At 41.0% G+C, this 23168-nt stretch overlaps 2 protein-coding genes and 1 long non-coding RNA gene across 5 annotated transcripts in view; 1 reads left to right on the top strand and 2 right to left on the bottom strand.

The window, feature by feature from the left end:
• The window catches only part of LOC138413481 (uncharacterized), a 26155-nt gene extending 17725 nt beyond the window's left edge, over positions 1-8430 (top strand). Inside the window, exon 3 of the long non-coding RNA XR_011245836.1 lies at positions 8291-8430. This is a non-coding gene — a long non-coding RNA (uncharacterized lncRNA). The remainder of the gene's footprint in view (positions 1-8290) is intronic.
• The window catches only part of kcnn4 (potassium intermediate/small conductance calcium-activated channel, subfamily N, member 4), a 19426-nt gene extending 3624 nt beyond the window's left edge, over positions 1-15802 (bottom strand). For both annotated transcript variants that reach the window (XM_069536892.1, XM_020093293.2), the window contains exons 1-6: positions 15203-15802; positions 9877-9972; positions 8280-8716; positions 5025-5160; positions 2494-2604; positions 142-263 (exon numbers count right to left, since the gene is read on the bottom strand). In XM_069536892.1, the coding sequence (XP_069392993.1) occupies positions 142-263; positions 2494-2604; positions 5025-5160; positions 8280-8716; positions 9877-9972; positions 15203-15589 (1289 nt within the window). In that variant the 5' untranslated portion in view covers positions 15590-15802. The remainder of the gene's footprint in view (positions 1-141; positions 264-2493; positions 2605-5024; positions 5161-8279; positions 8717-9876; positions 9973-15202) is intronic.
• Positions 15803-16766: 964 nt separating this feature from the next.
• On the bottom strand, positions 16767-22888 carry LOC109632994 (maternal B9.15 protein). 2 transcript variants are annotated; one of them, XM_069536893.1, is made up of 5 exons: positions 22813-22888; positions 19439-19625; positions 19209-19346; positions 18672-19023; positions 16767-17945 (listed from the first exon to the last, which is right to left on the bottom strand). In XM_069536893.1, the coding sequence occupies exons 2-5, from the start codon at positions 19609-19611 to the stop codon at positions 17733-17735; spliced, it is 876 nt and encodes a 291-aa protein (XP_069392994.1). In that variant the 5' UTR covers positions 19612-19625; positions 22813-22888; the 3' UTR covers positions 16767-17732. The 2 variants fall into 2 exon arrangements, with proteins under 2 accessions (XP_069392994.1, XP_019948130.1); XM_020092571.2 differs by having other exon boundaries at positions 22616-22823.
• Positions 22889-23168: the final 280 nt, after the last annotated feature.

Raw genomic sequence — 23168 nt, forward strand, 5'->3', positions numbered from 1 at the left:
TGTGTCTCTGTGGTTAAACATGTTGACAGTAAGTTAATGACCTGTAAAATACACATCTAAGGCGTATAAATCACCAGCCACTTGTATCCCTCACCCAGATACCCACACGAAGGGATCACTCAGCGGTATGCTAACACTCACACTCTGATGGCTTCCAGAAGGCATCTCTGGTGTCTTCGGTGCTCACCGCGGTTGCCCTTTGTCAGGTTGGTGCGGTGCAAGAGCCAGCATTCCCTCAGAACATTAGCAGCAGCGTGGCGGATCTGGTAAAAATTGAATGATCAAACAAGGAAGTTCCGGGAGGAGAAACTGTAGATAAGACCATGAAGATAAAGTCAATCAAAGTGGCAGACTTGACCGAGCTTTTATCTTGTTTTTTCCAACAGAATCTGGATTATATTAATCATTTTACTACAAGAAATAAAATCACGAGTCATCCAAGCATGCTGATTAAATCCAGACAGTGTTTCCTGTTCGGCTCTTTAGCTCTGTGATGCTGATTACAGATAAAGCAGAGGTATAAAGCTTTTTTTTTTTTCACAGAGAGACTTATTTATGAGAATTTTGAAGAGCGGGTCACACAGAGTGGAAGTGAGATTCAATGCATTTGCAGGATTTCTACAGTATCCCCCTTTTTTCTCTTTGATTCTATTCGTGTCTGTTTGTCTTCCTGCCCGAATCACTGTAAGTGCCCCGTAATGATGTCACGCTGGCCCTGTTGTGGGGGTTATTAATAGAGGCTTGTCAATGTCTGCATCCAGATGTCTTCCCTTGTTCCCATCGGTGTAAATCTGGACTGCACCAGATAGCTCAGAAGGATGCACGAACATGCACAAAAACACACTTAGACCAAAACAACCACAAGCTGCGCGTAAAGATGCACCTAGTGACAGGATGCAGCCACCGGGAGAAAGGAAATGGTTGTATCCTCCAAAGCAGCGTGCCTAAGCAGAAGCTGCTTTATTTTAGTTTTGGCAAGAACCCGTAGCATTGCATACAAAGCACACAGAGAAACTGAGAATGTAGGAATCAATCAATCATTACGCATTCATGTATATTAAAAAAATACATATTGACTTTCTGGCAGTGTTTTGTACCTTTTATTTATAGGGCACTTGGATCCTGTCCAAGGCTACAAACAGAGTAACTCTTCTGCAAGCCACTTCCACACACACGTAAATAAGCTCAACCAGTTTCCTGCCCATCGCCGCACCGTCCTGAAGTGACACAAGTTTCTTTCCTACGAGTTTGTTTCCTCTTTCTGACACCTTGAAAAGGCTGTAAAGAGATTGGCACAGCTCATCTCCCTCCTCTTTTCCCACACTATCATGTCCTGTGGTGTCTCTTATTTAAAGAAAATGCAACATGGAAAGTAATGACGTGTCCATCCTGACCATTCCACGCACTTTGTCTTCGTAGTATTCGTCCTGCTACACTATAGTAACCTCTGGGGAGGGTCGCTCACCATTGCCTAAATATTTGTATTGTGAAAGTGTTATAGTTTAAAATATATATACAGTAAAAAATTGTTGTCTGGCAATGCAATAGATCCAGTGTCTATATTATATCTCCAATTTATGATTTGAGGGTCGTGGCAGAAGGCTGGAGCCAATACCAGCTGACATTGAGCTCTATTTATTGGCCCAGCTTTCTATCGCTGGGCCAATAAATACAGACAAATAACAGTTCACACCTTCGGATAATTTCTTTTTCAGATTAACCTAATCTGCACATCTTTGGTCCATGGGAGGAAGCCAGAGGACCCATATATAACGACCAGGCAGGGAGAACATGCAAACTACACACAGAAAGGCTCTGGTCAGCTGCAAGGTTGGAACACAGCACATTCTTTCTGTGAGACGACAGCGCTAATCAGCACTGCAACACTGTGCCCCAACGTAACACAGACATTGAAAATAAGTTTGCATTTACAGCTGCATGACCACACAATCCTCAAATTAACATTGGCATGCAAACTAACCCCCTCAGCCGCAGGTCAGATGCCATATTTGTATACAGCTTTGTTATAGAGATAAAGTGCATTTTCTTTTTCCAGAATCAAAAATGAAGATATATTAAAATTGAAGAGTTACCAGTCAAAATTCATGATCTGTTGTGGCATATATACTGTCAACTCTGACTTCAGATGAGTCATCGGTAGACTCCTAGAATGTGAATTATTAACAAAAAACATTATTACCAATAATTAACTTTTCACTTCATTTACAGAAACTTATTGAAGTAATTTGATGTGTGTGCATTCTTTGTAATACTCAGGGTCTAAATATGAACAAAGTAAAAGTGATTCAAAGCAGCTGAATTCCAGAGCAAAGTGGTCCACAACCAAAAGTTATATGCTTGAAGAAAAGAAACTGCTAAACTGTTACATAGAAATACAAAACATGATGAGCATGTATGTTTTTCTGATATTCCAGAGTTTCATCACATAAACTTTATACATTTACAATGCACTTCTGCTGTGTTGCTTCTCACCCTTTTCGAGATCTGGATGTCCAGCATGAAGAAGTGCACATGTTTCTCTCCTTTGTTCAGCACCAGCTTCTTGGTGACGACTGCCACCAGCATGGCCGTGCAGGCTACACCCTAAAACACAACACACACACAGAGCAGTTGGCATGGTTACTGATATATTTACCATCTGCCTCAACAAATTCTCAATGATTGTGTGGGACTGATTCTTTTACAGCCTGATTTTAGGTCTGATGTTGTCTCATTCCTTGACAGTGGCTCTCGCCTCTTTTTTCACCGTTCCCCTCAAGGGAAAGTAGTGATGCTTATTCAGAAAACTGGATGTTGATCTTCATACCTCATATGGTTTCATCCAATAAATCAAAGTTATATTTATAAAGTGAGTGCAATGGCGAAACTCAGGCCTCTGTGGCACTGCTATGTGGGTTTCCTCTGAGAATAGCTTTGTGCTATTGCTGGACAGACTGATGGTGAATATTCAGATGGGCCACAGAGTGAGTCACAGCCACATAGTCTCAGATACAAACACACAAACGTAGACAAAACACTCCAGTGAACCTGTAATCTCCACAGATAATCATAACCAGTGTTTACCTGTGTTCCTCTTTTCAGCTTGCATTAGAAAATGAGAGAAAGGAGAGATCAAGTTTGAACGTAAGCATAAAAATGCACAAACCAGAGTTTTGAAAGACATATTTATCCTTAACGGCCACAAAACATCAATCATTACACTGCCTGTGAAAACCTGGGAGGTACAAACTCTTTCCTTGGATCCATCCGCACATAGTGATGGGATGCAAACAGAGTTGTCAACCCCTGAACACAGCTGCAAATTGAGTTACAGCAGAAGTACAGAGGTTTTCAGCCATAGTACAGGTGCGAGTATCACTCCAGTCACTGGCTCCCAGAACTGCACTGATGGGAGTAGGAATTTTTTTTTTTTCCAAACCATGGGCACAGGTTGGCACACCCTCCTGTTGTAGTTAGTGCCAAAGACAATAAACCACCTAAAAATGGATATGGTGGAAAGTTTTCCCTTACAAGAGTGGGAGCTTATAAAAACAAGGCAGATGCAGACAGAGAGAGAGAGAGAGAGAGAGAGTGAGAGAGAGAGAGGGGGAAAAGACTGTTTTCCACTTTGTCACAGAGGTGTCTCAACCAGATCCATGCCCATTACCCACAACCGTGGCGACAGCTCTAAAGGAGGTGAAGCAGTGAGCCATGCAGTATTTTGTCTAAATACATAACCGCTCCTGGATTTCACTGACTTATTGTTTATTTAACTCCACTGTAACTCTTTGTGTTTAATCTCAAATATCATTTCCCCATCCCTTTGACCTCCTTATCACTGCCCTTCCCTCCCACTCCTTTTTGCATGCATCTTAACCCCGTTGCATTCCTTTGCAACACCATAAAAACTGCCTTATTAATTTGCAGTGAATTTGAAGAGACTCTGATTCTTTCTCCGCTCACTCCCTGGGATATTTTTTTCTTTTATTCTATGATGAGATGTATTAATCAAACTAATCAAAATTTATCCTCTAATGTATCTCCACAATTTATGATGAGAAGCACAGAAAAACAATGTCATCATTCAGCAGACACATCACACTCAATGCAGATGTTTTGTGTAGACTGCTCAGAGCCAGATCCACTCCAACAGCTTCCCTCCTTCTGTCTTTTGAGTGCATGGTACTGCCAAGGTCCTGCAGAGGCACCATCCATTAATTTACAGCTGTGATCTAAATCAAACACTCAAAGGAATGAAATGTCTGTCAGCACCTCTATGGTGAGCAGCCGCACAAAAATTGTCCAACGCGTCCAACATAACGAGTGGAATAGAGCGTAAAAGACCTGGATAGAAGACAAGAGGTGCAGGAGAGAAGTGAACCAGACTGGACCGACCCAGGAAATGTGAAATAGGAAAATGGGCAAAAAGTAGCTGCAGTGGAACAGAACAGAAATGGAAGGGAATGAAACAAACCAGATGAGATGATATGGACCAGCGCAGAACAGAAAATAGCTGAGGAATATCCCACAGAACAGAGGGAAATAGGAGAGAGCAAATCAGAAAGAATACAGCACATTGGGGAGAAAGCCCATGGAACGAAATAGTCTGAAATCGAACAGAATATAATGGAATCAAATGGAACCAAATGGAGTGAAATGAGCCAAATCAAAACATGAGATATGAGCAGATTGGGTTATAAAAATACAGAACAGAGAGGAGATGGAATAAAGTGAAAATAAGGGAAATTTTGACCTGTACAAAGGAACATAACAAAATGAAAAGAACAGAAACAGGACCACTTGTTTTTGTGAGCTCAATCTGGTCAGGAAGATAAGAACAAAGATAAGACGTCTTGATTCTTTGCATTTACCTAGTCGAGTATTAAATGTCCCTTCTGTTGAAAAAAATACTGATCACTGGCTAAACTGCATTTAAAAAAAAATCTTAGTACATCTCAGAGCATGAAACCTTCAGTGTCTCAAATATGACATTTCCTCTATAAGAAAAGCCACCCTATAGTTACCATGACTCCAGTGAAGAGACACACCACCTTGCCACAGCTGGTGGTGGGCGCCACATCCCCATAGCCCACTGTGAGGAAGGTGATGGCAATGAGCCACAGAGACGTGTCTATGTGGCCTGTTGATTTATTGGTCTGCCTGCAGGGAGTAAAAAACATAGATTGAGAATGTGTAGATCCAGCAAGGCCCAACAATTCAATTCAGTTTCATTTGTATAACGCCAAATCATTACATAGATTATCTCTCACATAGTAAGGTCGGGACCTTCAAAGAGAGTTCCCACAACGAGCAAACGCTGTGGCGACTGTGAAGATAAATAAACACCCCTCATCAACTGGAAGAAACCTCTGGCATGACCAGTTTCAGTTTGGCCATCTGCCTCGACCAGTTGGTGTGAGCGGTGAAAAATGGGGAAGCGAGGAGTGGGGGGTGGAAAAGAGAAGAGAGAAGAGAAGGGGGGGGGGGAGACCAGGAACAGTTGTGTGACCATCATATTTAAGCCCTGTCAGACTGGTTGTTATAATTAAAATGATATGGGTGATATTTATAGACGTAATGATGTTATTAATGATAGAAGCACCAGTAATGATAATAACAATCATAATGATAATAATAATTGTTGAGTAGTTCGCTTAAATCCAGTCACACTTATAGATACCTGTCCCCTAATATGCCTGATTTTTTAATCAAGATCCATGAATATTTCCCTGGGGAAAATATTCCTGATTCTGTTTCTTTCTTGGCCAAGTTTTTGTGGAAATATTTTTAGTAATTTTTGTGTCATCCTGCTGACAAACAAACCATAACCTCTTCTAATCAGAATGTCATGGGACTTGTAAAATGTCCCTGAAGCTATAAACTATAACTATGAATATGAGTAGATCTCTCTGGAACGGCATATCTCAGATACAGCAAACTATTAAACAGCTATTTGCTGTACACAGTGAGACTACAGAGTCTGATAAAGGTGAGCTTTGCAAATCAAATAGTGTGTAAGCAAATAGAGTAAACATCATGACGTACAATTGTAACGTATGCTTGGCAGAACCCTCACAAAGAGGTTATTCAGCGTATGAGTGTTCTGTTTCCTATCACAATCATAGGAAAGGCTGGTGTGCCAGTTTTAATCAGCTATCACTCAAAAGCTCTTTTATTGCTACTGACAAATGAAAACACTTGAGACTGAGACGTGACAAACTGAAGGCAAACCCTCCCATTACAGTTAAAAATGACCACACTGAACAAACAGCCGAGCAGACTGTAGAGCATCGCGCGGACGTTTAGTTGGCTCAGGCTAAAGGGAAAATTGTCGGTGTAGAAAAAATAGTATATGATTATCAAATCGTCAAATCATTGTAAATCAGTTTGGAGCAGAAAAGTCAAATTGACCATCAAAGTTCGTGTGTGAGAGAGAAAACTACCATTCAGATGTGACAAATACAAAAGCTATGCTCATTGTTTTGCACAGCGTAATTAATAAAGCCCCCCCCCCCCCCCCCCCACACACACACACACACACACACACACACACACACACACACACACACACACTTGACTCTTTTAATTCACTGTGGTTGAAAGCAAACAACTGAACTTCTTTTAAAATTAGCTTTCTGTAGTTTTCAGTCCGGACAATGCTCCTCTTTTACTCGTCATTTAATCTATTTTTTTTGTCAAGTGGTCTGAGCTGAAACATAGATCATTTCTGTTTAAGAAAGGAATAATTATTATATTTTTGACGACGCAATTTTTTGCTGAGTTAAATGAAAACATAGATGAGCCTATTCCACTGTCATATCTGTGTCCTAATGAATTAACCTACAGTCAGCCTGGGTTAGCTAAGCATTAAGCATGCTGGGTTTTATTGAAAGGTCTAGAAATGGTTCCTAGCTGCACCTGGAAGTGCTAGGAACTAAGAAATATTCCAGCCCAAACCACCCATGAAACCACAAGGTGTCACTGTCACTAGCAGTTTCAGAGCAGGTTATTTCAGTGTCTCAGATCTCATGAACGAGTTCATCAAAGATATTTTTCCAAAAGAGTCGTTAAATGAATCCATTGGTGCTGTATACTGAACCATGTATATTCCTCATAGTCTGTCTATAAAGATGGTTGACATGGCAGCCCCCCAAAATCGAAGCCAAAGCATGGCGATCGCCACCTGGTTGCTGGCTGCAGTATATGTCATAATCACACCTCCTCCATGTTTGTTGCTTGTTCATCAATACCTTGAGATGAGACATGGATCAAACTAAACAGTAAGTTTAGAACTGTATAAATACATTTTAGATGGTTTCTGAGGTACTATCACACTGATGTTTGTTGGTTTGAATTACTTATTTGATTTCAGAAAAACCAGGAGTGAAACGTCATGAATTACAGCTGAAGCTGACTTGTGATTCTTAGAGAGCATATAATGATGGGACCTCACTACCGCAGCTTTATCCTATTTCAATCCAATATATCTGAGCTTCATTTCTGGATAGTGGAAGGAATTGGTATTGTTTTACTCATCTTTATATACAGTCTATGATATTCCTCACAATCCTCCGCCTCTGGAACCAGAAGGCGTGTCGCATCACAATCTCTATTTATAATTCTTGGTTTTTAAATAAAATTCTTGCTAAATGTCAAACATGAATGCAAATGCTTGGTCACAAAGATTCAAATTCTGCATGAACAAATCATGCTCAGAGGGAACTACTTGGAACTCAAAAATAAATTGTGCAATGACTCTGTTAATAAAGAATCCTTGATTACAATGGTTTCACTTAAAACTGGTGGGAACGCAAGCTGGTTCACTGAGTAGCACCAAGTTTCCAAGATCCAGAGTGGATCTGGTTGAAAAGGGCTATGACTATGAGCTCAACTGAGCTAAGACAGATTTCAGGAAGTGATTCAGTGTACTGTACAGAAATGAGAGTGGTTTCAGACATTCAAATCGCTGCAAGGAAGAGAGTACGCATATTTCCCAAAATAAACTGTTCCTTTAAATACACACTCTTTCTTTCATGGGTTTGTGGACAATGTGTTTTTGTCATCAGAGTTGTATTTTCTTAACTGCTTAACATTGTATAATCTTGTTGAAAACATTTCTAATTTCCATGTATGTCCCTCATAATATAACAGAGATCAATCTTTGAGCATGGTATAGTTCTTTCTGTAGCAGCCTCCTAACCGTATATAAAGATACTTATTATAATGTTTAATATGCACATATACCATTTGATTACTTACATGCAGTTCTCTTTCCCTACCTCTCACACAGCGTAAGCATCCAGGACGCAGTGAGCCAGAAGAAGAGGATGAAGACCAGCAGCGTGCGTGCTGGGTGCTTGTTCATCAGTACCTTGAGAACAAAGCGGAAGGTGAAGTTGATGTTGTTGAGCGAGCCGATGCTCCTGTAGGAGGCACTCAGCAGCACTTTGCTGTGCAGCAGGATGGCTCTGTGCACCAAGTACAAACGCAGGAACATCAGCACTGACAGCAGCAGCTCCATGTCCAGCAGGGCGCTGTTGTGATGGCTGTAATCACAGAGTGGAGCTGGGGAAGAGGAGTTGACGTGGAGGCCCACCTTCCAGTATGTGCCAATGGGATGGATGGAGCACACCAACAGCTCCACGGTGATCACCAGAACTCGGTGGCTGGTCAAAGCAATACGCCAGTCCACCTGGTTGTGGTCATTGATGAACAGCTGAAAGATGGAGGTGGACAGTAACAGCAGAGAGAAAGAAGATAAGATATAGAAACTGAAAAACATCTGATGGTTAACATTTTATATGTAATGTTTAGAAGTCATAAAAAAATCATTATCATTGAATGAATATCATTATAGTGATGTGGACAAAATACAAAACTCAGCTAGCACGTTTAACATAGGAGCCATGAATGTCACTTGTCACTTGAAATTGATTTATTAGTAATATTATTAGAATTATGATTATTTTTGTGATTATTTTTCTTATAGTTTGTCCACTTTCAAAATAAGTTGAGCTTTGTTCATTATCATTATTTTTTTTTAATTAAATCCTCTTTTTGACGAATTCTGGATCTCAGTGATTCTCTTTATTAGCGCATTGAAAAAAGTCTCTCAGGCCCAAACCTCCCTGAAGCTGCAACAATGTCATCGACTAGACGTTATTAAATGTTGGAATCAGTTAAAAAGAGAGAGTCATCTAACAGCGATATGAGGGGAAAATATTGAGGGGTATATGAGGGTAGGTATATTCACCATGGTATTCACCCTCTTTTCCTTGCTCCACCAATTATGACTTGTTACTGTTTTTGCACGATTTGGTTTGTCACCCCAGACACCGCATGTTTCGATCTCCACCCTGAACCTGCCCTTACTTATCTCCTATACGCACTCTGTATGGCCCCCTCTTGTATCTGACATATGACTTGCAACCAAATAGATAATACTGAGGACAAACCCTGCAGCCCAACCACAATAATAAAAAACATGAATCCTGTAGCATGGTCCATTTATGCAAACATTTTTGCACTTTGAATATGAATGCTATGAACGAATCTCAGAGTAAATAACTAAATGTTTACTCAAACAAATCCATACACAATGACAGAGAGGTATTTGGATTGGAAATATAATGCAGCAGCAAAATTGTGCATGCTGTGAGCTGTGATCTATATCAAACACTCAAAGGAATGAAATGTCTGTCAGCACCTCTCTTCCGTATGTTTTATGCTAATAAGGAGCTAATGTTATTGGACTAAAGAGTGATGCACAAAATAGACTCATAAAGTTCAACAATGCACCTACAGACATGTACATACACAGGCTGTCTCACACACACACACACACACACAACGTTGGGAACAGCGAGGGAAACTCACCCTTATGTCCTTGTAATGAAAAGCTATGATGAGGATGATGAGACACCCGGTGGACAGGCTGATGGAACAGTTGATGATCAGGGCGATGTTTGTGCCCTGGGGGAGGAAATGGAAACAAAGGCATGAAAATGAAGATGTCCATTATCAAGGTTTTTGTGGAAATGACGAGTGGAAAGAGAATCAAAATATCCATGTGTTTGATTCATTGTAATTACAATTAAAGTTTAATAAAAATAAAGGGTCAAAACAGACAGAGACATGGTAACATACTGTCACTACAGATCAATGTGAGCCCCTGACAGTCAGCACGCTCCTGTGAAGAGGTTGAGTGCAGTTGAACCTTTTGCAGTTTATAAACTGGTCGGTAAGTTGATCAGTTAAAACATTATACATAATGTAGATCTACATTTCAGACAATTACTTTACAGTGAAAGTGGTTTTATAAACTTTTTTCTTCTGTTTTTTTCTTTTTGTGGTTTAACAAGATGCTAAACAAGAAGGACGGATCCCACACCTGCTTCCCACCTAAGATCAACTGCCAATGAAGCCAAGCATTAAACACAAGTCTCTTCAGTGGTGGACAAGTGCATTTTCATCTGCACAATGAATATTAGCATCTTTAGTGTGTACTTTTATTTCATTGAGTCAATATTTTGGTGAAATATTGACACATCGTGCTGAAACATGGGGTTGTAATCATAAAATTGTAGTTTATTAACTAAAAACTCACTCATTCACTACTATCATGTCAGCTATTTCACAAGGCATTTTATTTAGTTTTGTACACAATTATCACTAAATTGAAAATGACCATTGATCAATAATTTGTTATGAGTTGCAGCTCTAACCATATTTACCCTTATAGGGAATATGCATCTAAGAATCGTCACATAAATATAGATATAAGATACATAACGATACTGAAAACAGCAAATTCAAGACTATACTTGGGCTCTAACAATTTCACTTGCTAACTGTGGTTGATGCTGGACAGTAGAAACCAAATCACCAAGGTAACTATAATGATTAAAGATTGAAAAGGTACAACTAATCGTCTGGAATTTTATCACAGTACACCGTGAACCCGGTTACCACTTCATCCCTATTATGAGCGATGTCATTTTCAGTAAGAGAATACATTCTCTAATACTGATACTACCAATTGATTCCTTTCCTATCTGTGAAGTGTTATGAACATCTTTTTTTAAAGCACAGGTTGTGTCAGAAGTTTCCTTGATGTAGTTCTGGAACTTTAAAAAGAATAGTGTTTTACCAGCATAACTGTAGGCTAACCTAATCCTTGCATTTCCAAAGGGGGTTTCATTAGTATTTTACAGAACGTAAAAAAACCCACTCAATTATAGTAACAAGAGCGCTCGTGATTACATACTTTCCGCTCTAGGGAACGGACAGCAGGAGACACTGATACACACACTGTGACCGTTTTCCCCGTCACGTCAAATGTTTTCAAGAAGTGTATTTAGAAAAAGAAAGCACAGGCCTCTGCCACACCACCTTGGCCTGAGCAGGTTGAAGAGCTACACCCTTTTTCATGCATCTCAGTGCCACTGATGCAACGTCAATGGAAGCTTTTTAACTGGAAGTGAAGTTTAATGTGGTTTACAGTTAAAAAGATAATTACAAACTTTCAAACTTGAGGAAACTTGAGCGTGTAGGTGGTATGGTGTGACGTCCATTGGCAAGGCATGTCGTTTTCCAGTTTCTCCTGTAGCATCCACATCGTGTCTGTATTTCATCCAGGGCTCATTAGAAGACCCCACAAAAGCTCAACGTTTCACCACATTCCATAACACAGAGTTCAACAACATGTTTCTTGCCGAGTTTCTAAAAAATGTTTTTGTACTGTTTTTCCAATTGGAAACATTAACTTCAAACCCACTGAACCTAATTTGGGTTAACACGCTTTTTTCTCATGGTCTTGGACGTGCAAAGCCACCGTAACCAGGACAGGCCACTGCAAAAAAAAATTGGAACACTGAATCCAATGTCAAGTGTTGTATGTTCTGTAATTAATAAATACTTTCCAAAACAATAATACATCTGACATGAGTTTTCTAATGTGGTTTGTTAGTCAGTGTGGTTTTATTAGCTTTCATGTGGATTTTTTCGCTATAGGTCACTCATGGAACCTGAGGTATCCTGTAAAAAAAAAAAAAAAAAGAAGCCTTACAAATAAAATCCCCCTAGATTATTAAACTAGTGGGTCAGTCACAGGAAATGAGACACCACAGGGGGTAAAACATTTGCAGGTTTAGTTAAAAACAACCAACACATGAATGCTGTGAGATTTCATAAGAAAATTAGAATTACACTCAGTAGAGGAAAAGGCTCAGCACTCTCTTTAAATTCATACACTCAAATTTCACACACTTACAGATATCAGGTCCATAAATGTGAAAACAGCACTTCTGCAATGTTTAAGAAAGCAACAAAAATAATTCTTGGATCCCTCTGATCAACCTGTACCAAAATTGACAGCACAACACCACATCCTGTCTCCAAGTTTTTGTGGGAAGCTGTTGAGCTATTTTTCGGTAATTTTAGCGAACAAACAGACAAACCAGGGGTCTTCATGTCTGTCAAAAACTGCGTCAGATACTGTGAGTGATTTGTTGAACATGTGCTGCTGAGTGAAATCAACTCTGATGATTAACTAACTTCACCTGGCGTCACATGAACAGTGTAAAGCACGGGTGTGGTTGATCTCTGAGAGGAACAGAAACCCACACATCACCAACCATCCAAGACCACAAGAACATAACATAGCACTTTACTTCACCCTGTGGTACAAGGTATGTGAACTTCTTAGCACTGCTGGTTTTCTGATTGACTATAGCGGGTTAGTTATTGGTTAACTCCAGTGTCTCATCAGCCCTTCATAAAACTTGGATAGAGAAACCCTCCGCCCTGCAGGAATATTACAGTGCTCTTTATTGGACAAGGACAGTGGTTTGTCACCACTAATCACCTGAAATAATTCCTGAATTCATCTGACACTTGAGGGCTGGATCTGATCTCACATGAGGTCGTCACAACTTCATTCCAGCTTTCGAAACAGTTTTTGCATTTGTTGTGGCCTCGGCCGTAGCTGGCTCATTCTGTGTGAAGTCGCTTTGTTTCAAATGGGCCAATTGTGGCTGATACAAAGACTGCTGCCTCTGTGGTGAAAAGTGACATATTGCATGCAGGAGGGTTACAGACACGGTGTACTGTTTTGTGAGGTAGGTAATGCAGGTCATAGAGCTACTGTAAGTCCAGTCAGTTTTTAAAAAACGGTCATTTTACACTAAAAATAGCTTCATATTAAGGTCTGCCACTTAATATTGCAGGAAATGCGGCTGCACTGCGTCAGTTTTGGTTTAGTTTTGCAATTGACAAGAAGTTACAATGAATCATTAGCACACAAAGAAAATTATTCATCAGCATTGTCATCTGGTTTGGGCTCAGGTCTGATGTCATTCCAAAACAACACAACAAATAAAGTAAATCCTAACAGAAGAAAGCAGCCGTGACTTATTTTGTTTTTGAAACTAAAGGCTCTCACACCAGCCACTGGAACAACAATGTCGCTTCGTCTGTCAAACCTAACCTGCACTTTTACAGTCACGTGTGTGGGAAGGAAACTAAAATGAGTTTGTCGAAATGATCCACTTCACTTCCTGTGTAAACACTAAGGAATATTCTCTTCAACTCCTGGACACCATGCTCGACACATGCACGGACATTGTTTTGGACCGTGAAGTCATTCAAGGAAAGTCATCAAAGAGTTGCAGAAAAGAGGACATGAGGTTGCATCCAGGTCAAAGTGCACTATCCTGGATCATGCCCAGCCAATCTAAGACACAGAGACTTCCAGACTGGCCATGCAAACACTCTAATTATACACTAAATGATGTGGAAAGATAGCCTGAAGTACTCTGAGCAATCTCGCTGTAGGGGAAGAGGTGAAATGTGGAAAAACGTTCCAGAAATAGCCCTGTTTTCGTGCATAATCATGAAAAGGTATGCTTAAAATATAACTTTGCAGAGTGGCGTTAATTCTGAAAAAACATCCTGTAGCTCACTTAAATATGCTTCAAAAATAAAAAGCAGTAATAGCATTTTGCACTGCAACTGTAAGGATGCTGTATATTTGTTAAGACGGCCCCTGTGTGACCAGAAGTCACGGCTCACACCCACAACTTGACCATCACATGACGTTTACGGATGAATGTTGACAATAGTTACATAACTGATGGTTAAATCAGCAGAGCAGCCTCTCCAAAATAATATGCTTTAACTGCGGCACACAGCACTTTTCCAGTGCATCAGCATTTCCATGGTACCGGAGCTCATGGCTGTTGTTAGGAATGGACAGACAACACCTGTTCTTGGTTCGCATTTGTAAACTGGAATGGTAATGTCATCCCCGTGCCAGCAGTGGTAATTTCACGACCGTGTCTCCCCTGCTCCAACTCTCTCAACGCATCAGGCGTGTGTAGTTTTGAGGGCCAGGCCACATTTCCATAGGTTCCATGAGATTGCGAGCTAGAAATGTGGGGGCTCTTTGACAGTGTAATCAATCACTGACTCTCACAGCATAGAGGTGGTCTGATGTTTTGCGGGCACAATGCATGAGAACTTTTTTCCACATGTGGAACTGGCGTGTGCTGTAGGAAGTGCAGGGGGAGTTAATAATTTGTTGATTGGGTGGCCTGGCATTGTTATCCACTGAGATCTGCATGTTAATGTCATGAGGCTGTGCTACCAAATAGTGTGTCTGGAAATGGGACTAACTAATCAGGAGGTCAGAGGGGTTCAAAGCCCAGGTGCAGGTTCTGCTGTAGAGCTGCATGGGTTCTGTGCTGTCTGCTAATCAGGGAAGCTGTTATGACAACTAATACGGCCAAGTTGTGTGTTATTTCTGCAACAATTACTGGCAATTTAGTTGCTAAATATATCACAAGTACAGAGACAATGTGATTTAATATCAATCTGTTGGTTTCTATGTGATTAGTTATGTCATAGTCTGAGCTCTGAAATCCCACAAACAGCAGCAGAGCAGTTGTTAACAGGCTCCATCAGCAATGACTGATGCTGAAATCTAGAAGATTTGTAATGATTGAAAAGTAAATGTAATGCTGATACTGGATTATTACAGATGTGCTGCATGTGTGAATGGTCCAACGTTGCAGACGTAAATGCAGATGTCATGCAAGTCATTACAGCTCAACTTTTTGGTTTGATTTGTAAAATTAATATTTGTAGGCAGTAGGGTACAGTCTGGTTTCATCACCAGCATGAGTGTGTGTCCCAGTTGACTTACCGGTTTATAAACGTAGGGACATATCTCCGCGTGGATGATCATGAGCAGGATCCCGAGCAGCGCGGTGCCCAGCGCCAGCGCGCACAGCCGCTTTTTATCCTCCAGTAAAACCTTCCTGTCCCGCAGTCTGTACAGGTCGACTCCCTCCATGGTCGTGCGCTTCCCGGGAAGCGACAGCGGCACGGACACCTCTGACGAGTCCCCGCTGACGTTTCGACTAATCAAGCCATCGCAGTTCACATAATCCAACACCTTGGAGTCGCCGGCCAGGCTGCGGCTCGTCATCTCCATCTCCAGAGCGCACACGGTCCCTCTCTCCCCGCCGTGCCCCTCCGCTGCTCCGTGCTCTGTCTGCGCTTTGCTTCGCTCCCAGGTTGGAGAAAGCATAGCCCGACGGGCGCACTGTGTACCAGGCTCTTCTCGCCTTCGTTGCTCATGGAAGTTTCCGGTTCACCTCAACACTTTGCCTCTAATACACCATCACCTTAAGCACTCCTACCAACCTGCGCGCCGTCTTTACGCGCACCGATGCCGCACTGGCACAGCAGCGGTGTGTGCGCGCTTGTGTGCATGGGCTATAATTTTAGGAGTGTGCGTCAGTCTACCGCAAATGAACTGTTCGTGTGTGTGTGTTTGTGTGTTTGTGTGTGTGTTCCTGAGGAATTTCGACGCATTAAATCTCATGGCAGGTCCACCAAGAAACGAGATGTTCTTTCATATTTTATTGTTTATTTGATTTGGATCAGTTTCATCAGATAAAATTAAATTGAATGGGAAAAGTGTATTTAAGACAAAATGTTAAAAGAAAAATCTGTTTTGTATTTAACTTGTCATGGATCAAGTCACGAATCCTTGTTTCCCTTCTCTGGAAATTAAAAAATAAAATATTCTTTTCCACAATGAACTTTTGGATTTGTCATTTTATTTTTGGTAACGCTGCAACGATGTTGAGCACTAATAATTGGTGAGCACGAGTTTGACGACAGCAGCAGAGTGACATCTCGTGGTTGAGCAACTTGTTGAGGTCCATTCAAACCATTCCGCATGGTTCACCAGGATTGGCCATGGCTCGTAGTCATGTATCTTAAAACATATATTTTACGGTTATTTTATCAATGTGCTTTACAGCCTCTTGAAGTATTATTTTTTATTTTACTAGGGGATTTATTAAACTTTGTGTCATACAAACTGAGTTGCTGTGGTGCCCTTTCATTTCCTACAAATTGATTCAAAAGGTTATTTCCATTAAAGGCCAAACAAAAAGTGGGAGCACAAACTCTTCCCTCTCCTTCTTTACTGGGCCTGTTTAAGGAGGAACAGCGTCATGACCTTGGGCGAAGTGACGCACCCAGAACACTGGAGTCCTTCCTGCTGCAGCATCCTGCTGGCGACCATGACTGTCCTCACAACTGACTGACAGCAGGAGCTTAAGTACACTTTATAATGAGTTTCCTATGGGGTCAATAATATACGTATGTCATCTTATCAAACATCACTAAAATACAGCACCAAATTCTGCTCTTAAAGATTCTAGAGGTATAAAGCAAGAGAACAGAACTTACACTCACAGATGGAAGTTGGTTTATTCCACTTCAGTATAAAAACGTAAATGGCTGATGCACAATTTAAAAGCAAAACAACACTTTAAGCAAGCAGGTGGGCATCAAAGTTGCATGCAGTATATACATATAAAATAATTTAATAATCTTAATACATAAGAATCAGTGAGCGTAAAAGGATAGGATGAGGATATATAGCAGTAGCAGATTTCATATGGATAGTTATTTACAATAGCTTAAAAAACACAGGTTCAAGCAAACACATAAACAAAAACACATATTTTGTTGAAAGCAGGAAGTTGGAGCCATTTAAAACCAGTGTTCTGTGAAGTTAGAAATGCAGTATCCATCAGCTGCCGTTAATAAAAACTATACAATTTCATGTATTAGCCTAGAGTTGAGTGCCATCCACTGGTGGCCAAATAAATTACAAGTGATATTGGAAAGTGTGCATCAGTCTATCTCTGTATGCAAGTACTCTATTATTTACAAGCAGTTTGGTAAAATAAATTCTTGATATACAGATACTTCCACTTGAGCTACAATAGATCAAAACCCTGAATCACCTTTTACATTGATTGACAGTGAAGTATACACAGTGGAGCACAGCTGGAGAGAGAAGTGACAGACTGTGATAACAGCTGGAAAGACAATTATTTGGCATTGAGTATATTGCTGAGAGTCCCTGAGTTAGTCCAAGCAACCAGTGACTGAAGTCATTCTTAATGTGTACAGTATGTAAAAAAAATAGCTGTGAAGAGCTGACAGATTCAAGTGGTATCTCTGTGCTGAGAACAAGCAACTAATCACCAGTATTCAAAAAGACAGAAGAATCATTACAGGTTGTGCAAGAAACAACTACACAGTGGAAAACATTCTTTTTGGCCCAAGTTTAGACCTGACAGGACGCGGCTCAGTAGAAGAAGCTTATAACTCTATATCCGCCTTCACCTCTCGGTTGCTGGTTGGTTCTAACCCTTCACAGCTCCCCACGGCTGCAGAGTGGCCTGAGGCACAATGAACTGCGGAGACGGCTGTGGCAAGATGTAGTAGCCGAACACCTGCTGTGGCGGAGGCGGTGGAGCCGCAGGTGCACACATCGTGGTGAGGAACACAGGAGCGGCCTTCTTGTACTGAGGCCACACTGGTCCAGGGTGGTAAAAGTACTGGAGGCTTGCAGGGAGCTGAGCAGAGAGGAAGCGTGAAAGGAAAATAAGAGTTTAGCAGGGATGGTGGAGACTTTATCACACTGGTGTTGAGAACAGTTTGGTGTGGTTCCTTTCTAGAACAATACTGAAACTTAATCACTTAACTTGAGAGCAGCAGCAGATTGTGTTCAAAGTAAACAGCTTATGGTTTGTGTACGAAACAGATATGAAGTCGGTACTTTTAAAGCATTTGGCAAAGTGTGGGTGTGGATCAAAACATTTGATCCAAAACCAACACAGCTGTTCTGTGGCTGCAGCCAAGAATCTTCATACCTGTACACGTTGTTCTCTTATATTATAAAATAACATATGAGTCAAAGTTACAGACTGAGACATCTCTGTAGATGTGTGATGCATTTCCAAACACAATCATTTCCTTCTTATTTTATTCTTACTATTTTTCCCCATTGTGCTGCAGTGTTAAATTGATTTCCCCCTCCAGGAATCAATAAAGGTCTTATCTGATCTTGTTTCTCAAAACATGTTGACTTCTCTGTCCATTGTGTAGCACTTAGCCATAAGCCAATTTATCCCTACTGAAGACCAAACACTTGAGCTAGTTCAAATATTACGTTTTTCTGTTGTATTTGGCATATTATTGAAAAAAGATTAATTAGTGCATTTATTCAATCTATTTTATATCTATTTTCAGTTGTGGATGAATCAGCTTTATCCTTCAAATGTGAGACACTGGGTCCTTACCATATTTCGGATGTATTTGATTTTATTTGGTCCATCTCCCTGTCGCTTCCGAATCCTGGGCACCATGACTATCGTGTAGGCGTCACTTTCTGCCACTTCCTTCTTGACAACCTCCTTCTTTCCCCCTTCTTTCTCTTGCTCGCCCTCCGTCTCGCGGTCTTTTGCTTCTTCCTCCGTGTCACTCGACGCGGTGGAGCCACAGTCTGATGAGGTAGCTGAGTGGTAATCTGACGTTTCCAGGTTTATTGAATCCACCGAGGAGTCACCCTGTCTTCCCTTCACACCTCCTTCCTCTGCCTCCTCCTCTTCTTTGAAACTGGCTATTGTGAAGGGCCTGCTGTTCTCTCCAGATCTGCGAAGAGGGAGTGGATTCCTTTTTTTGTATCTAACCGTCACAAATATTCCCACTTTTTACTTCACCCACTTGTATTTATTCATCCTTTCCCAGAATGCATCATGACATCGCAATTCTTGGCGAGACTGAGAAATGCCTTGTATTCATTGAAGCCTGTCTGTATGTGTCACCCGGGGACTCACCTTGCACACACTTCTAGTGGGTCAATCCACACGGTGACCTCAGGCAGCAGGCACAGGTCACTGAGTGTGAGCTCACTCTCCTCATACGCCTTCAGAACCACTTCATCACAGAGTACTCCATTATTTATCCGAATGCATCTGTGGAGGATAAAATGGTTAAAAATTCAGTACGTCATATGTGGATCTCAGTTAATAAACCGGATAGATTTTGTTGAGTTTAGTGCAGATACCTGTAAGCCTGGCCTTTGCTGGGGGAGTCAGGGTACCAGTGATCAGTGTATTTGTCACATAAAAGCTTCTGCAGCTTCTCAGCAAACAACTCTGCTTTGGCCTCGTCGAGCTTGCCACGTGCCACCAGCAGGCGTTTGAGGAAGTTCACTCCGGCCTTCACCTCTCTTTTCATGTTGTCTGCAGAAACTGAAGGTGAAGAAAAAAAAAGAATAAGTTGAGCTGCCAAAAAAAGTCCTCTTTGCGTTTCTTTCTGTCAACAGGAGTGTGGGGCTCTGTCATCACTTGCCACAATCACTATGTTTGTTTCAAACCAAAGCACAGAGAAGCAGAGTGATCATAGTTTTAGGTAACAAACTGTGACTTCCCTCCCCGAGATGTGGGGGAGCAGGAACACAAGCTGCAGTGATAACAGCACTTCCCTGTGCAGCTGCCCTTTATCCTCCTATGTTTTTTTTAAATCATCTCCAGTTGAACTCAGCGTCCATAAAGGCTGAAGTTTTTATACAGGCAAACAAGATGCAAACTAGCAGTGTGCATTACAACATGTACAAATTTTGACATCCAAATGAGCTCATAGTGTTGTTTATCTACTGATAGTGTGTCTGTTTGGGTTGAGTGCCAATGTCAGTCTGACCAGGAGGGAAGAGCACGTTCAACGGAGGCCATGGAAATTCAAACTTTTCAGCGTGCAAACTCACTGCTGAAGTCCCTGACCACTTAATCTTGCCTTGAACTTCGAGGCGCAAATGCTCATTTGTTATTGTGGCTTGTAACAGGCCGCCATTTAATTTGACATGTGCAATGTGTTGTGAGAGAAAATTGCTGTTGTGCCCTGGGACATGCAGCCACAGCCTTCCCTTAAAAGCAGCAACACAAGTAAGAGCAGTCGTAGACATTAAATCCTATCACAAGTGTTGACATGAACTAAGCATCAGCGAGGTAAACAGGGTCAAATACCATGTATTCTTCACATTGTTTTTGCCTCCTCTGTGATGCAATCCTGTTTTGCTTTCCATCATGCAGCAGCAAAATACTCCCATTCCATCAGCCCGCCAGCAAAAAGGGTCATAAATCTTACAACACTGACCTGCAGGACGTCATTTAGTCTGACAAACATACAAGAGCACAGGTTTTTCTGGTTTATTTTTCAGTTTGGGATTTCTGCTGCCACATTGATGAATGTTTAACAGCCTTGTTCTCGAGTTCCTGCTCATGTGGCCTTAGAGAGGCCACAGAATTTCAAAACCGATAAGATGTTTTGGCTGACGCAGGCATTTGTGGATGTCTCGAAGCGTTTTTGGGCTTGAAGCCTCAAAGTGATGGATATGACAACAAAGCCTTTTGCCTCTGTTTATCTTTAAAATTCAGTTATCCAGAATCAGTGTGAAATAATTTACAGCAAAGGTTTTATTACATGTTAAACCAGCATGTTACGTAGGTCAGCATAACCAAGTCTGCTACTAATGATGAGATTTACTACAGATTCCTCAGATCATTATGAATAACAAACACTTAATAAACAGCAAAATATTTTAGAAATCTGAGGTTGATCAATCAAGTTTGCTTTCAGGAGTTTAAAAAAAAATTTTTTTAAGTATATTAATTATACTGTGAAAATTGTATTGTGTTTTTGCCCAGACCTGAAAAACATAGTTAAAAATAGTTTCTTCTGATTGTCAAAGCAGTTTTTTTTGTCATCCATCTGTCCATGTGTCCAGTGACAGCATGTAACTCCTCGGATATATTATAAACACTGATTCACTGCGATATGACTCATGTCTTCAGCAGGATTGCATCAGGTTACATTAATGATGAATGTTTGTAGATACCAGAGGAAGTGAAAACACAATCACAGCACTGACGGTGTCTGTTTGCTCTGATTACTGACTGGTACCATGTCTTTGATATAATCAGGTGTCCTGAAACGAGATGAGCAACTCGGCTGCCTCGCTTACTGTCTGTTCACTGAGCAGTGACCCACTGTCATTACCACACTCTGTCTGCTTGTGCCGTTTACATTTGACTTGACCCATATTTAGACTCCACTGACTACACTGCACTTTTTCTCCAGTATAAAGACTGAGGGGGTGAGAACAGGCTGGATCACATACATAGAGCTAATTGATGAGCTACATGAATGTTGTGCACATGCAGGATACTTTAACTTCACATGAGTTTTTTTTAAAGGCCAAACAGACGTATCACATCCTGATCACTGTCTGAACCAGTGGTTTGCAAATGAAACACACAGAGATCTTTTGTCCTCGTTTGGTAAATATTCACCTCAGGTGACAACGAAACTTGTTTTCGCGTCTGCGAGAAACAAAGGAGACACAACAAAGACGTAAGGACACAACAGTGCCACCCAAAGAGGAGGACACGTGTTCGAGTGCGTGTTGTGGAGACCCATAGTACATCAAATAACAAAGATGAAAACATCATAAAGATAATTCATTCATTGGGTTTTTTGTCTGTGTGAAGAAGGAAACTGAAACGCTACACACTGGAAATAACGCAAATGGGTTGAGTGACAGTGCGGAAAGCCCCCAGTGGAAATACAGAAAGTTAACAGAAACTATCCTGAAGTGAATTCAAAGTGTCGAAAACGTATTTTAGCTAAATAAGATATATTCAAACTAATGTTACAATCTGTACGTTTAAAACCATCTTTAGAAAGAGACTGAAGTGTGTAATTACCAATGACAGTCAAATGTGAGACAGCGATGAAACTGTTCACACAGTACAAAGAAAAATGACGTAAAAGGTGAATAAAGGTGATGACTAAAACCACAACAACGCGACAGCAACGGAGCAGACAATACACGTTCATCAGTAAAACAACGCTAAGAGCAAAACACGGTCCATGTTCAAGATTGAATCCAAACTACACAGTACAAGTTTAAGAAAGAATAAAAAGTACACAGTACAAGTTCAAGATAGAATCAAAACTACACAGTACAAGTTTTGGAAAGAAAGAATAAATCTACACAGTATTTGAATTTCCCTCCGGGGATTAATAAAGTATTTCTGATTCTGATACAACTTTAAGAAAGAATGAAAACAACACAGAACAACTTTAAGAAAAAAAGAATGAAAACAACTCAGTACAACTTTAAGAAAGAATCAAATCCAAACGGTACAAGTTTAACAAAGAATAAAATCTAAACGGCACTCACGGGTAGAAATGAAGAATAAGAGTGTGTGGATGTCCAGCAGTCAGTGAACGTGTCCTCTCCTGTTCTGTCTGTGTGTGTGTCTCTCTCTCTCTCTCTCTGTGTGTCCCTGTGTGTGTGTGTGTGTGTGTGTGTGTGTGTGTGTGTGTGTGTGTGTGTGTGTGTGTGTGTGTGTGTGTGTGTGTGTGTGTTGGACTCACTGCTCGCAGCACGTTGCTTCCGTGTTCTCTCCTCATTTCGACGCTGCTGCTGCAACACACACGTAACGTTACCGTCAGTGTGACTCACTTCCTGTCGCTGACTGTCCCTGACCCCGCCCACCCCGCCGGACCAAATATGGCGAACAGTCAAGGTAACGACTGTGTGTGTGTGTGCAATGATTCATTTATGTGATGACGTATAGTGAAGTAATCACTCGTGTTTGTACCTTATGGTATTAATACAATTACTATTCTCTGTACTGCACAGTACTGTACTATACTATTTTACACCACACCGTACTATTCTATACTATACAATACTATACTGTGCTGTGCTGTACTATTATTAGTATTTT

Source organism: Paralichthys olivaceus, chromosome 13 (assembly GCF_024713975.1).
Source record: "Paralichthys olivaceus isolate ysfri-2021 chromosome 13, ASM2471397v2, whole genome shotgun sequence".
Classification (NCBI taxonomy): domain Eukaryota; kingdom Metazoa; phylum Chordata; class Actinopteri; order Pleuronectiformes; family Paralichthyidae; genus Paralichthys; species Paralichthys olivaceus.

Coding starts and splice junctions, on each gene's coding strand:
- LOC109632994 (XM_069536893.1), bottom strand. CDS start 19,611: ATGAAAAGAGAGGTGAAGGCCGGAGTGAACTTCCTCAAACGCCTGCTG. Junction 19,347..19,438: donor AGCAAAGGCCAGGCTTACAG/GTATCTGCACTA, acceptor TATCCTCCACAG/ATGCATTCGGATAAATAATG. Junction 19,024..19,208: donor CCACTAGAAGTGTGTGCAAG/GTGAGTCCCCGG, acceptor CCCTCTTCGCAG/ATCTGGAGAGAACAGCAGGC.